Here is a 14,950-nt window from a genome sequence, read left to right on the forward strand (position 1 = left end):
AGCCATCGCAATTCATATAACTACTGATTGGCGTAATGAGCGATACACAAATTACCACTAGTCGCTTGATTAAACGACTATGAACCACTATGTATGTAGGGAATGTTTATATGGCGACACTACCTATCTAATTACATCATATGCAAAAAGGGACGTTTTTACTAGTATATTAGCCCTTAACGACATTATCATTAGAGTGACCCGTTCAAGAAACACATGCGTAGGCCCGCCGTTGATGTAGTGGGCTTTGCATATAATGATGGAGGTTGGTTGGGTTGGTTGGATATATTGTGTCGATGACACTTGAGCAGAGCGTGTCGTGACTTATTGGCATTCGACAGAAAATTCCATCCGGTGGGACCAGGACCATTCGGCCGTTTATATCGAAAGAAGGCTCGTTTGTAGGGGCGAACGGAGTAGCTTCTATATCACTGACAGCTAGGTGTTGACTTGGAATATCTGGTACGCGAGATTTTGTTATGAATGGAAGCCACAGCGTTAATGGTGATACGCTAAGGAATGATTACCCCGGCCTAGGTGATGATGGCAGGGGTCAAATTTCAATGGCTTCGTTTGAATTTTGTCGTTTGCCGTGTCTGAAATATGAACCCAGAATATCATTCAAACTCTGATATTCGAAGACATACCTACAATGGCCATATTCGAAAGAGCCATGGTTAGGTAGGTATGTGGAGAGTAGAGAGATAATAACAGTCATAGAACTGTTCCAAGAAAAAGCTACCGACTCTCAAAATACGGGTGGTGCTGGCCTGGAAATTGCTGGCTTGAGCATTCGAAAATCGAATTTAGGGCTATTATTTGTAAATGTAACAATTTGCCTGGATGAGACACCAGTAAATTGAACATATCTCGAACCTTGTGGGCCTTGATAACCTGTGGCAAGCAAAAATAACATTTTCCTCGTATATATTGTTCTATTATTTATTCACTTGATATATCCGGGCATGATAATGTTCTGCGATTGCATTTTTGTATTGGCTATCTACTTATGGCTGTCCGCAAGCCTTTTCATCCATATCATACCTGGCGACGTCGCCTAGGATCAAGATCTCCGAGAACATTCCATCAAACCTCAGAAGTGTTCAGAGACGTGTATGCTTACCTAACCATCCACCAAGTGATCATGTCGTGAACTTTTCGCCTACCTAACCCCGGTTCCCAAACTTAACCTACGTAGATCGCCATAGCCGCCTTACCCTCATCCGAAAGTCTCTCCATGATGTACTTCGCAACGGCTCCGTTGTGCCGAGCATTTGCATCGGTCAAGTACTGGCGTACCCAAACCTTGACGTCCTGGATCTCGGGGTAGACATCCTGAATAGACTTCTTGCACGTGTTTAGGGCAGTGAAACCCAGGCCGAAACCAATGTCGTCCACGTCTGCCTCGTTAACCACATCATCACCTGCGCCGCTCGCTACCTTGGGCGCATTCAGCAGCAACTTCAGCATGGCCTCACATGTGAACCGCCACCCCTTCTGGTAGCGCTGGGCAAAAGCGGCACTGTCTCCCATTGACTTGGCGAAGGATATCACGGCAAGTTTGCGATCGACCGGGCGGTTTAGCAAATCTGAAGTCGGAAGAACGATGCTTAGGTAGATCTGGACGAAAAGGTTGTTTTGAACCAAGTCTACCTGGCTGACGAAGAAATCAGTACCTAGACCGGCATCCACTCTGGCCGACACGAGGTGGTAAAATCGTACAAATCGCAACTTGAACGATTCGGATGGAGAACCTTGGAGTTTTGTGAAGAGGAGAGATAAGATCTCCTTGAAGTAGGGCTCAAGGGCGTTTCTAGGAATGAATAGAACGATAGATTCTAGCAAGTCGAACGCGTTCTGCTCCGTCTTCTTGCTGCGAAGGAGGGTTTGGAAAATGCCAAGAATTGGCTGGACCTGGTTTTCTGCGACAATAGAGCCGGACGCTTTAGGTATTATCGCGGCTAGTAATCGTGTAAGAGCAGGGACATTGCCTCTTGTTTCCCAAAGCGTTGGCATCATCAAGGGAGGCACCAGCGCTTGGAAGTTACTGGAAAGGGTTCCGGATGGCTCTAGCTCTAACAACTTTGCCAAGATCTGGAATATGTATGGTATAAACTCTAGAAAGTAATATGTTAATGCTTAAAGTCTGTGTGAAGGGACGTCTTTACGTACCGTTCACTTCCTCTGCGATTATTTGATTGAAGGGCTCCCATAAGCGACCTTCAAGTGTCGCCGTTCCGCTAGACGAGGCGTGGCTATATTTCTATTAGTTAAGATCCCGAGAGCTAGATAAATTGATGGTGGAACATACGTTACAACGGCTCCTAGGGCCTCAAAGTGATAGTAATAGAAGCGGGGGTTGCTCGGGTTAGCCTTGATGATGTTTGTGATTGCTACCAAATGGTCGAGGACCATATCAGCAAAGCTGAGAATGCCAGTGTTCATAACGATTAGTACGCGCATAATGCAGCGCATGAGAAACTCGTTTTCCTGCAGTTTTGCGGGCGAGTTCTCCTTTTCCACGAGTTTGAAAAGGTGGTCTAGAAGATCTTTCGCGACACCCTCAATGTCAGCCCTACCGAAAAAGCGGACACCTGAATCGTCGGCCAAGAACAGAAGTCTCTCTACGCAAATAGCGGCGTAGGTATAGACAACATAGTTCGACGAGCCCAAGTTTTGGACAAGGGGTGGGAATGCTGCTTGCCACTGTTCTTTCGACAATTGACTTCGGAAGGTGTACAGGTATTTGATAGCGTCAACCTTGGAGATTGGCTCAACACCCGCGTCCGAAATCAGGTCATTCGCAATGTGCTGTTGGAAGAAGTCGACTACGTTGACCTGAGTATTTACGGTTCTAACACCGTGTGCCGCGGTCACGGCACCTTTAGCCGCGACAGCAAGGAATAGGGAAATAGCCGTGTCCTTGTCCTTCCAATTTGTCTTGCCTTGCTCTAGATAGTGGTTGATATATCTTCCAGCAACACTAGTGACCAATTCTTCGAAGTTGCCTTGAAGCTGCTTTAAGAAGTCTGTGGCCGCTCTTCGTCGAGAATCCGTATCTGATCCCTCGAGATCACGCCGGATAAACTCAATGGGCTCGTCTTCAAACAACTCGATATCAGTTTCTCTTAAAGCCACATTAGGTAGAATCACCTTCTCTACGACCTGGTTCAGGACGTTCTCGTTGTTGAACGCGGCGGAGTGCGTTGGGGAGGCAGCGATGGCAGTTAGGAAGTGCAATGCCTTGCTGACAAGGTTATCATACTTAGTTTCCGGTCCGATGGCCGAGAGTAGGTTCCATGCACTACCAATGAACACCTGCGTATACCGGCCAAAGTCATCGTCGAACTTAGTTACATAGAGCTGCAAAACCTCGCAGATGTCGGCCTTGACTATCTCGATGATGCCGGCTTCCGAATCGTCGTCAGTTGCTAAAAGCGGATTCTCGTATGTCAAATACTTGTGGAGTAGAGTCGAGATATGCTCCAAGTTCGATTCGAATTGCGGCGGCATGTCCTGGCAAGATAGGTCATAGAATACTTTTATTAGTAGACTCAGTGTATCGAAGTAGTTCTTCAGGGCCGTCTTGTCGTTGGCATGGGCAGTAATCTGTTGATCCGTAGTCTACACTAACATTAGTCTGAGATAATATAGGAGTAGCTGGATAGGGAGCTGAGCGAACTCACACTTAGAAGATTTAGGTATGGTCCGGCAAAGGTGTTGAGTACGTGGTTGATCTCGGTGTAAAGCTCATCAGAGCGATACAGGGGTCGCCATCTGGCGAAGATGGAGTGTGCAACTTCTAGCACGCCGTTGTTGACCTTGTAGTTATCAGGCGAGAATCGTGACACCAGGTCGGCAACGAGCGTATCCCATCGATCCCAAAAGTCGGAGTCGGCAATTATGCTAATGGCTTCTCCTAGTTGTGTTTGAATGGTGGGGGGGCAGGCGATCATGAGTCCAATAAGCTCCTGCTTTATCGTGTTAACCTCGTCGAGGGGAAGCTTGTAGTTTCGATCCTCGTCCTATACGAGATGAACGTCAGTACCGAGCGTCTTGCAGTGTCATCGTAGGTGTAGGGAAGCGACATACGACATAGTTGTGTCGGATGAAGTTTTTGAAGCAGAGTGCACCTGAAAGACGGATCTTAGGTTCAAGGCTCTCGGTTGCAACAATCTTGAGTAGCTGAAGCGAGAACTGAGGCTTCTTTTCTTCCTCCTTGAGTTTACCCTCGGCTGGGATTCAAAGTTAGCCATCGTGTTCCTTTCAACTGATTTACGGCGGGTGGTGGTGAGAATGGTCAAACAACACCAATATTTTACCATCACCCACTATCACCACCACCACCACCACAAGGTGGGGCTGTAGAGGAGCTCTCACGTACCTTTCTTGTGGTGGATAGGATCAAGAGTCGCATCCAACAGCTGGGCGATCTGGCTCAAATCTGAAGCCATGATGGCTGTTGGTTGTGGTAAGAAAAGGAGATCCCTAGAATTGACGTTTGTGGTTTGGGGAAGTATGTTGTAGGTAAAGGGTTTGAAAGTTGTTTGGGTTGCGCCGACGTAGTTTGTGTATGTACCCAGGTAGAGTTAGTTTGGTACAATTTTTTTATTATTTTATTGACATTGCAGGGCTGTTGCCTATTGACAAGCCCGTTGGACGACGAGGCAACGGCAGTGGAACAATGCTAGGAAATCCCAGTTACCCTAGCTGGGTAGTGGCCTGTGCATCGAAGCTTCTACGTAGTAAGGCAGTTAAGGCTCGTTAAGGCTACCCGTGAACGTAGAAGGTATTTGATTGTGGATCGTGGTAGGGAGGGGAACAGTGGGGGTTGATATGCTTAATTCAGCTATCGGGGCCATTGATAAGCGGTCCAGGGTGTGCAATTAGAAGGTGAGAGAATTAGTACACCTCAGCTGGCACAATCTGCATAGAGCTAGGGTTGAACAGGGATATCTATTGGGTAAAACGGAGAAAGAGACGGCGCGGAAGCTGCAGGTGTACGAAAATGGTCATTGTGGAGAAATCTTTTGCGAACATCCTCTGAGTCCACAAGGTCCCCAATCTTGTTCAGTCTTGCTACCAAGATCTTCTCCTTATGTACGGTAATTTTGTTCAACTCAATGCATCCCGATCTCCCCTGAAATCTGTCATCGAGAAAAAAAAGAAAAAGAGTTTCCGGCCTGCGTCTCCCAATGTACTACCACGTTTCACGACCCAAAACAAATCCAAATCGAGCCCTTTATAATCTTTCGTTTCTACCAGCTCAGCCAATACCTCCACCATCGTCATCAACACTACTACTCATACGGTAGTGGCTGGGAGAAGAGGGTGTAAGAGGAAATTAAGCCTGTAATACAGCCACCAGTACCCAGTTGGACCATTTCTGGAAGAGTGTGTCACGGGTCTCATGTCGGCCGGCTTTTTGCACTTGATGGATGCTTGAAATTTTTATTCTTTCTTGCTTGGCCTTTTGTATCGTCTTTTCATTTTTGATTCCCACCCTTATGCAAGACCCGATTTGCTTGTAAGTACAGAATAAGTCCAATAAGTCCACGTCTATCCATGGATTTGATTGCTTAGGTGCTTACCACATATGTGGTATGTCATCATCCGCCATCACCTCTTTGATGTCCTTTTGTGTTTCTGCCAACTTATATTCTTTTCTTATTTGGGCAATATCCTACCAAGAAGACATCTTCTCGACATTAGCGAACATGATTCGGAAACTAATATGTTCCGTCGCATAGTTTCTCTGGGCCGGAAGGCCGGTGAAGAAAGGCAGATAGTAGCTATGTCACCGTCACCCGGAGATGATGCCTCGTCACCTCACGATTCCAAGAATACTAGCGGACTCGCTAGTGTCTTCAAAGGCCTTGCCGGTGCTGCTAAGTTGACTAAATCCCCTCCAGCTCCTGTACAATCGTCCGGTACCTCCATCAATGCCCAGATCGCCGAACGCCTTAATACTACGCCGAGTATCCTCCGTGGCCTACCATCACAGCACAGCGAAGCCTTCGAGTTATTAAAGAATGGGTCGATGAATGAGAGAGTTAGTGCCGCTAATGCGTTGCGGCATACCGTGGCAGACTATCCCCTTAATCCCGTCTTGGACATTTGGTATGCAGCGAAAGATTTAGTCGATCCGACGAATCCAAAGGCGACCCGACTTGCTGGCTGGGAACTCTTGAAGGAATGCGTAAAACATGCCTCTTCGACCGATCTTGAGCGTAATGAGTACTTCCAGACGATATCTGCTGAGGCCAATCCGGAAGACTTCTATTTACAACTTGCTGCCCTAGTCGATTTGACGAACCATGCTCGGAATCTATCCGGCTTCGACTACGATGTCTTCCCGCTTCTATCTAAATGGCTTGAAGAAGCATTTGACGCAGTTCGGACTGCACGAGGCGCCGCGAAAAAGCAAGGGTCGCGGATGAAAGGGAAAAGTCTGGTTACCGGGGAAGATAGGAATTTTGCGGATCTCTTCAGCTTCATTAACGACGTAATTAAATTCAATTTTAACGTCGCCGACGACGATGCCGCCGAAGTTCTGATCGACAAGTTGCTGGATATCTGCATGAATACTAGCGTTGAAGAGGATCTACAAGCATGTATCGGCGTTATGGATGCTATAGTAACATTCGGGGCGATTCCAGGAGATAAGTTGAAGAGCTGCGTTCATGTTCTTTGCTCTATCCACTGTCTCGTTCCTAGTCTCCAGAAGGATGCGTGGCATACTATTAGCATTCTCTGTCGGTCACACAATGGACATACTACTGTAAGGTTACTTCTGGATGTTCTAACAAGTCTTCCGGCAAATGCGGATAAGAAGAAGGAGGTCGTCAGAGAAGTCAGGGGTGCCTTATCGGTGCTCACCAAGCTTGTGTCGAAGAGTTCCGAGAAAGGATATCCTGCTGTTCCCTATGCCCTTCTAGTCGATGGCCTATCCACAGTGGTCAAGGCTACGTCCGCTTGGAAAATACATCTCGATATATTGCGGTTAACAAACGCATTGTTCTGCGACAGCCAAGGCAATATTAATAACATGATGGTTGATGAAGACTGGACACCTGTCTTCGATGTTGTAGTCACGTGTGCTGGAGCGGTTACCACATCACTGGCCAAAACCGAGGATTCTATTCATTCGCTCTTGGGCCCAGAAGAGGCCGATTCTGCCGAGAGCATGCTAGCTCGGGAATTGGTTAAGCTCATACGTCGAATCGAGAACATACTGTCGGATGAGCCTAGTGCTATTGTTACGCTGAAACAAGAGGGCGTATCTCCGGACCAAGCGGACGTCGGCGGTTTAAAGCCAGAGAATGTGCAGACGGAACAACCTAATCCTCTCGTTCAAAGACAAGATTGTATCGTGTTCTTTACTAAGATACACCATGCTCTTCCCGACTCCGCAGCAACACTGGTCCTCGAATATTTCAAGAAGTTCCGATGTTGCTCCCCATCAGATCCTTTCTGGGAGACTAACTTGAGCCTGGTATTGGATGCGTTTCTAGCAGACAGGAAACGATCAACTGACGTTCGCCTGCGGGCATTGCAAGCCTTTACGGAAGTTTACGACATGATTGAACTTCTCAATGATCAGTTTGAGCCCGATTTCATACCAGAGTTGATTGAGCGCTTGTTGGCGGATGTTGCGGGTGAGACAGATATCGTATTATTACAGGAGGTGGTGTCGTTCGCTGCTTCTGTTGCCAGCATCGCGAACCACACTCTTTTCTGTTACATCGTCGATACGCTCCGGGGAATCATATGGAATAACAGACCGCGTTCCCCTATGTCTTCCTCGCTTTCTCTTACTCCAGAGCCGCCGTTGACGCCTCACCAATTAAAGTCGGTTACCGCTCAAACGCCATCCAATGTAGTTACGCGGGGATACGTGCAGATGTTTCTACGTGTACTCAACTACGATGCCACTAAATCAATACGTCTATTCAGCGTCTTGGTATCCATAGCCGAGTCAAATCTCAGCGAGACAGATGCTCGTATCACTGCGATGCAACTACTAATTCGATTAAGAGCTGACTGGGCTAATCGTATATTCGTTACTTCTCATACTGAATCAACAAACCTTGCCACCTCTTTATGCCGAACCGAAGAATCAATGGCGCGTAAGTTTGCTGAAGAAACATCATATGCTGCTCGAATCTCAAGGGCCGAGACTGCTGGATCTGCACGGTCGTCTCGTGGTATATCCCTTGGACAGGGTCAGATGCAAGATAGAGGTTATCCATTCAGGTCAGCTAGTGGCAGCAAGTTGGCTGCGAATGCATATCAGCAGCTATGGGTTGCTTCTGATGCAGATGCATTGCCAGAGGCTCCATCTCGGGCTGCAAGCACGGTACTTTACTGTAGCGATTTTAACGAATCTACCGAAGCTGATGATTCGGCACAAACTACAACCCTTCGAACCGGGTTATGGCTTGAAACCATCTTGACTCTGCTGAGACAAGGTTGTGACTGGGAAGTTTATAGCTTTATCCTAGTTCACCTACCATCCCAGTTGAGCAATCATGCTATTTTCCGGGATGCTGTTCCCCAGCTCCGGGAGTTAAGACGAACCATCTGTGAACAGATTAAAACCAACGGCTTCCAGGAGCCACCAAATGTCTATGGGCTACGCAAAGCCGATGTTGCCATTTGTTTATTCCACACGTTGACCATGATTCTCAGCTATCATCAATACTTTCAGAAGGCAGAGGAAGACGAAATCGTTCGGGCGTTTGTACACGGCATAGCAACATGGGAACGAAGTGCAAAATGTTGTATACATGCGCTTACGATATGCTGCCACGAACTCCCATCGTCAACCGGCAAGGCTTTAGTCACAATTCTGCAGAAGATGGCGCAAATTATCACTCAGCCTCACGTCGCAATGCATATTCTGGAATTCTTAGCTTGCCTCAGCAGATTGCCTTCCCTGTATGCCAATTTCCGAGAGGACGAATATCGGATTGTCTTCGGAATTTGTTTTCGATACCTACAATACGTACGAGGAAGGAAACAAGCGCATCGAATGAGTTCGATCAGCGACACATCAGCTCCTGCGATAAGCGAATATCTTCCCAACCCGAATACGTCAGACGATCTGCCTCAATATGTGTACACGCTAGCATACCACGTCATTGTATTCTGGTTTCTGGCGCTGAAGCTTCCAGATCGCGCAAATCACGTTGGCTGGATTGCGAAGAATTTGTTTACAGATGTTGATGGACCTCAGGTTTCGGACGAGCAAGCCCAGCTCACAATGGATTTCATGCAAAAGGTTGCATACGCTGATGTTGACGAGTCCGCAGCGGACCCTTTGTTTACGGCGGACAGATTTGGGGAAATACTTAAGAAGAGATGGTTGATTGGAAATAGCATCGTTACAATCGAGCAGGCCACTGCAACTGGTTGGGCTCAGATTACGAAACGACAACCGTCTGGAACCTCGTCCTATACAATTAGAGAGCTATTCAGGCCACCCCCAGCACACCAGCGTCCCATGAATGAAAGTGCGAGAGACGGCTATACAGCGCCTTCGAACAGCGTTCTGCCGAATCATCTACTAGTGCAGCTCTTGTCCTCCATGCCCCAAGGAAGCGACCTTTCACGTCCCATTCCGCTACCCGACGACGAGGTAGTGAACAGGGCTATCAGAATGTTCGACCATAATTCGACAGTGGATGGCCATAAAGTTGGCGTAATATACATCGGGGAAAACCAAACCACCGAATCCGAGATTCTAGCCAACATAACCGGGAGCAAGGACTATCTAGAATTTCTAAATGGCCTCGGTACGTTGACTAAACTTAACGGTGCCACGTTTAATACCCAAGGCTTGGATCGGCAGTACGACTCGGATGGGAAATATACATTCTGCTGGAGAGATAGGGTGACGGAAATCGTGTTCCACGTCACTACGCAAATGCCAACCAATCTGGAGCATGATCCTCAGTGTACCCTCAAGAAGCGTCATATCGGGAATGACTTTGTTAATATCATTTTCAATGACTCTGGTTTCCCCTTCAAGTTTGACACGTTCCCATCCGAATTCAACTTCGTCAACATTGTGATCACTCCGGAGTCACGTGCTTCGTTCGTCGCTACTAGGCAGAGGACACCGAAAGACGTTGAAGAGTCGTTCTACAAAGTTCGTTTGATGAGCAAGCCTGGCTTCCCTGAGATATCGCCAGCTTCCGAGACTAAGATCGTAAGCCTGAGGGCTCTACCCGACTTCATCCGGCTTCTAGCGCTGAATGCGTCGGTATTTTCACTGGTCTGGGCCCATCGGGAAGGCGGCGAGCACATCTCGCCATGGCGTAACAGATTACGAGAAATCAAGAGACTTCGAGAAAAATATGGTCCGAAGGTGGCGCCTCAGGGGCCCTCGCCCTCCCCACCAGGAACCGCTCTAGGGTACGGGCCTCCTCCCGCTATAAATGCTGCAGCACAATTAGAGGCAGCTAGGTCAGGTAACACGGTTCGAGATAGCTTCAGTAGCCTTCGACGGTCATCAGTTGCCACGTTCTTCTCCGCTTCTAGTGAGCAGAACTCTCACCGCTCATCCATGCTTTCTACCGCAACGACAGATAATACGGAGGTCATGACGGTTAATGGGCTAGACGCACTAGTCGATAGCGTAGACTTCTCTAAATGGTCAGCGTAATAACACGCATCGTTGTATCTTCAAACACGAACCTTCGGGTATCTTCCCCGGAGGTCACGCATATACGATTATTATCTACGAAACGTTACGGTTTTGGGGGTTCCGAGAAAATACAAAAGCATGGCGCCTGGGTTTGGGAGGATACCACTGAAGTTATTTGTCTATTTTACTTGTTTCACCTTTATACTTCTGACTGAATATATTGCCGGAAATTTCCACTTTGTACATGGTTAAGGGGGGACTCGTCGTCATCCGCCCAGCGGAACCCGCCTCCCGAGAGCCGGCGGTGACGCTGGCGGTGACTCAGCCCCCGAAGACGAAAAGGAAAAGAAAAAAAAATTATACGGGATGGCGGAAAGCGGAAGAGGTTGGGAAGGGTGGTTTTGGGTTTCCGGGTGGAAATAAAAAAAAGTTGATCCCTTTTTACTTACTTTGCTCACTCTTCGCATTATACTATAAAGAGAAATTTAAGGCACGCCGCCACAACTTTTTTTCCCTTTTCCTTTTTCTTTTCGTTTCTCGTGATCTCTTCGCCTTCGAGATCAATAAGACTGATGATGAGATGACGGTGTATACTTTCGACCCAAGCCTAGAAGGAATAAGCGCTTCCAAGGTTGCGAGTCTCCGTACGTTACACAAATGTGACTCAACCCCTACCTTACAGATGTGAAGGTTACACAAAGCATGGGGGAACGAGAGGAGTCTTTTTTTAGGCATTACGGTACCTCTACCTATGTAGGTAGGTATGTATGCGTTGCACATGTGGGTATTTTCGGCGGTTTCGGCCTGGGATGGAGAAAGGCGACGGAGGGACGCGATTTCTTAGGTGAGAGCCGTAAAAGCCGATCGGGAAGCCAAGTACGGAAGCGACGGATATACACTACACGCATACATATTTTTAGTATGAGGTACCTTCTCTCTTCTTTTCCTTTCCTGATTATATGATCTTCCGCTAGGGTTCCCCCCGGTAGGACTTAAAGGATGTGCGCATTAGGTTTTCCCAGGACCGGGGGTTTTACGCTCAGGGCTTACAGAATTTGGGATGGTGCTACTTTGTGTTTATTGAATGTGGCTACCTGATAGGTGCTCGACGCCCAACTTCCAGGTTTTCTTAAGGAGAAAAACGCGTGTCCGGAGTACAAGAGACTAGGTAATATTTAAGCTTGTACGACGGGGAGAGGCGTAGGTTAGTTGTGTAATGAAGAAGAAAAAAATGAAGCGTTGTCGAAGATCAAAGTTGTTTTTTTGTTGGTAAGAAAACGTGCGTACAAAAATGAACCTGGTCGATGGCAGGGGTAGGTTGACTAGAATAGGCATTAGACAAAGGCATCTTGATGTAATACTACCAGGTATGTGCTCAGCTTTCCCGATCTATCTACTTTCGCCTCGCTCACGCCGTTGAAACGCGCTCGGCTCGCTAGCTTTGCTGAAGACAGTTACCGAGGCCTGCATATCCGAACGGGCGAGCGGGCGAGCGGGCGGGCGGAGGATCTATCGTTGGGAGTTAGGTAGGACAGGAGAACTACGAAAGGAATGCACCGCGGAGAAAAAATAATAAATAAATACAAGCCTGTTACGAGACATGCCTACAGGTAGGCAGGTATCTGGTACGAGGCATTTCAGGTGGACAAGGAAATAAAAGAGATTTCTTGGGAGTTGATTCCAAAGGGGGTGGTTACACAAATCAAGCCGAGAGCGTGTAGCGTGCAGTAGGCCTACGACGTCTACATGCCTGATACATAGCTGATGAGATGATCATCAACAGGGAAGAATCAGAAATGAGTAAACCGGTGTGGATCGCGGCAGCGGCAAGCGCCAAAGTAGGTCACATGGTTTCGTTCCGTTCCATCGACTTCATGAGAGTAGTCTGACGAAAGACCAGTATAACACGGCACGTGTATCGCAAACCGTGGTTGATATATCGTAGGAGCTTTTTCGCCGTTTTCCCGCCCTGCCCGGATTATAGGACGGCGATTATGTGTGCCCCGTACAACGTCGACCTGATGTAGAAACAGCCCACCGCGGTGTGTTTCTTGATACAGGAGAGCGCCCGCCGTCTAACAGTGAGGACAGCTTACTATGCGTCTCTCGGTCCGTCACCAAGTCAAAGTACCTAGGTAATAGGTTAAAGAACAAGGAGAAAAAAAACTACCTGGGGGAGCGCATTGTCCAACCAGACACTGCATGGATGAATGAATATTGACGTAGGACAAGTGGGAAGCACTGTAGGTAAGGTAGACTGAGAGCAAGTACCTATGTGTGCAGACGCGGAGCTTCCTGCAATGCAATGCGAGTTGCATATTGCCCAATAAGAGAACCTCTCCCAGAAACAGTCTGATGGATTATTGGCGGCACTACCACTGCACGGGAATAAGAAGAAGCACTTGCTAAACTGGGCTGCATGACGACGACGTGCCGCATTCACACATCCCCCGTCGTTCGTACGAGTCGGTAAGATAAAAGGGTAACTGCCCAGCAACCTTAGAAAGCTTATGTCTATTTGTAAGTTTTGTCAGTTTGGCTCTATTATTGCCCTTGTAAATGATCGAGTTCCTCATATGATATTGTAATCTTGGGATCGAATATCTGCTGGGATCTTGTTAAAGTACCTGGCCGCTCAGCCATTATTATGGCCTGGATGTCTTACCTTCTTGTAAGCCAAGCCGATCTACTTACCATGAACGTTCTAAGGCTAGCAGATCCGTAGCCATTTATCGAGCACGGCTTAGGGGCGTCATGATTCAGTGCTTACTATGGTAGCCTCTTTCGACTAGTAAGATTCAGCACAGGCGGCGGTGCCTGCTCACCGTGTAAGAAAGCTCATACAAGCCCGCTAGCCTTCTAGTGGGAGGGATCTCCCGCCAATAATCCCTAGATTTAAATATGGTAAGATCCATGGTTACTACTTGTGGCTAGCTTGTGCTTCGGCACTGGGTTGAGACACGCATGTCTCGCGTGGCGGCTCGGCTCTAAGTACGCCGGCGCAGCTAGAACGGGTAAGAGATCGGTACCAGATTTATAGCACATATTTCGAATGTGCTGACGACATCTGTTCGTGTGCGCGTGAACGCGGAAGCACCACTTACGCCTTGTTCGACGCTGATGGATCTTTCACACACTCCGCGCTCCAGCCCTGCGAGATTCAGAATTGGGGGTTGATCCGGGTTTGCTGCGCTTATATTCTGTGTCAGATGGACAAACTCGAGCCTCGCAGGCTGTTAACCTGTACACGCAGGTAAGATAATTGCATAGGATCCGTCCAATGCATTGCAACGCCCAGCGACTTCGTGTGACAACCCGTAACTGCGTAATTGGCGCGGGAGTAGTCGCGGCAAACAGTACGCCCTCCTGCAACAGAGAGTAGTACTCTTCACCTGGTTTACGTAGTGTCTGGTCAGCCGTTGTGACACCCTCTGGCTCACCAAATCATGCTGATCTGAAGCATAGTGTGGATGCAATCTGCGCACCAAGACTGCATAATGAGTTGGCCACCCAAGGTTACACAAGGACCATCAACTATCGGATCTTGTAGGCGTTGCTGGGGTGGTATCATTGATCTGCGCGCTCTGTCCCTTCTGGTACGATGGTCTCAACCGTCGTTGACCTTAGGAACGTTGGTAAGTTTCAACGTATCGTAGAATGAACCGGCAGGTGGGAGGGGAAAAGGTATGAAAAGACATCCGGTTAAAAAGAACAACCTGTATGCTGTGTAAGGGAAACGGTGATAATCTCCTTGGGAATAGACCCAAGAATGCTACAGGAAGCATCTGAAAAACGACAGCCCTTCATGAATCGCGTTCTGGATTCATCTTACTCGCTTATGACCCCCGCATCTAGGCCCCTCCAATCAATATTATATCTCCCACATAAGCTAGTGAATTATAATCATTCACTCCTGGATCTTCGAGGTCTTTGAAGCTGTCACTTGACCAATCTCTGCGAAGTTGGGCAGCTATTGCGAAGGATTCCGCCCCCACAAATCCCCGCTCGACTTTAAGGTATCATCACGGACACCAAAAGAACACAATGGCGCACGACTAGTTATAGGACTTTGCGATGTCCGCTTCAGCCGCTTTTAGACTCGACTATCGCGACCTAGGATGCTTAAGGGCTACATCTCAGCTTCGTAATTCAGCGTCTGAAGGGATTGTTATGCCCTATGATTACATTGCATGACGATGAATCTTAAAGTAGTTGTTGAATGTAAACGTGAACATGTCTGATTCTGTACGAGTGCATGAGTGCTTAGGGACTCGGTATACCTGGACTGAGGAGACCATA

General features: G+C 47.8%; 2 protein-coding genes across 2 annotated transcripts; one reads left to right on the plus strand and one right to left on the minus strand.

Moving 5' to 3' along the window:
• Positions 1–966: 966 nt before the first annotated feature.
• On the minus strand, positions 967–4,776 carry F4807DRAFT_405353 (putative mportin-alpha export receptor; the record flags this gene model as incomplete). The annotated part of the gene is made up of 6 exons (XM_047996209.1): positions 4,385–4,776; positions 4,093–4,235; positions 3,687–4,025; positions 2,312–3,624; positions 2,173–2,255; positions 967–2,117 (listed from the first exon to the last, which is right to left on the minus strand). Coding segments are annotated over exons 1-6 (2,875 nt in total), but the record flags the coding sequence as incomplete, so codon positions are not given.
• A 958-nt stretch (positions 4,777–5,734) lies between these two features.
• F4807DRAFT_449354 (uncharacterized protein) lies at positions 5,735–10,669 on the plus strand (the record flags this gene model as incomplete). The annotated part of the gene is made up of 1 exon (XM_048000012.1): positions 5,735–10,669. The coding sequence occupies one exon, from the start codon at positions 5,735–5,737 to the stop codon at positions 10,667–10,669; it is 4,935 nt and encodes a 1,644-aa protein (XP_047859504.1).
• Positions 10,670–14,950: the final 4,281 nt, after the last annotated feature.

The sequence above is a fragment of the Annulohypoxylon truncatum genome, assembly GCF_022578515.1.
Source record: "Annulohypoxylon truncatum strain CBS 140777 unplaced genomic scaffold F4807scaffold_1, whole genome shotgun sequence".
Classification (NCBI taxonomy): Eukaryota; Fungi; Ascomycota; class Sordariomycetes; order Xylariales; family Hypoxylaceae; genus Annulohypoxylon; species Annulohypoxylon truncatum.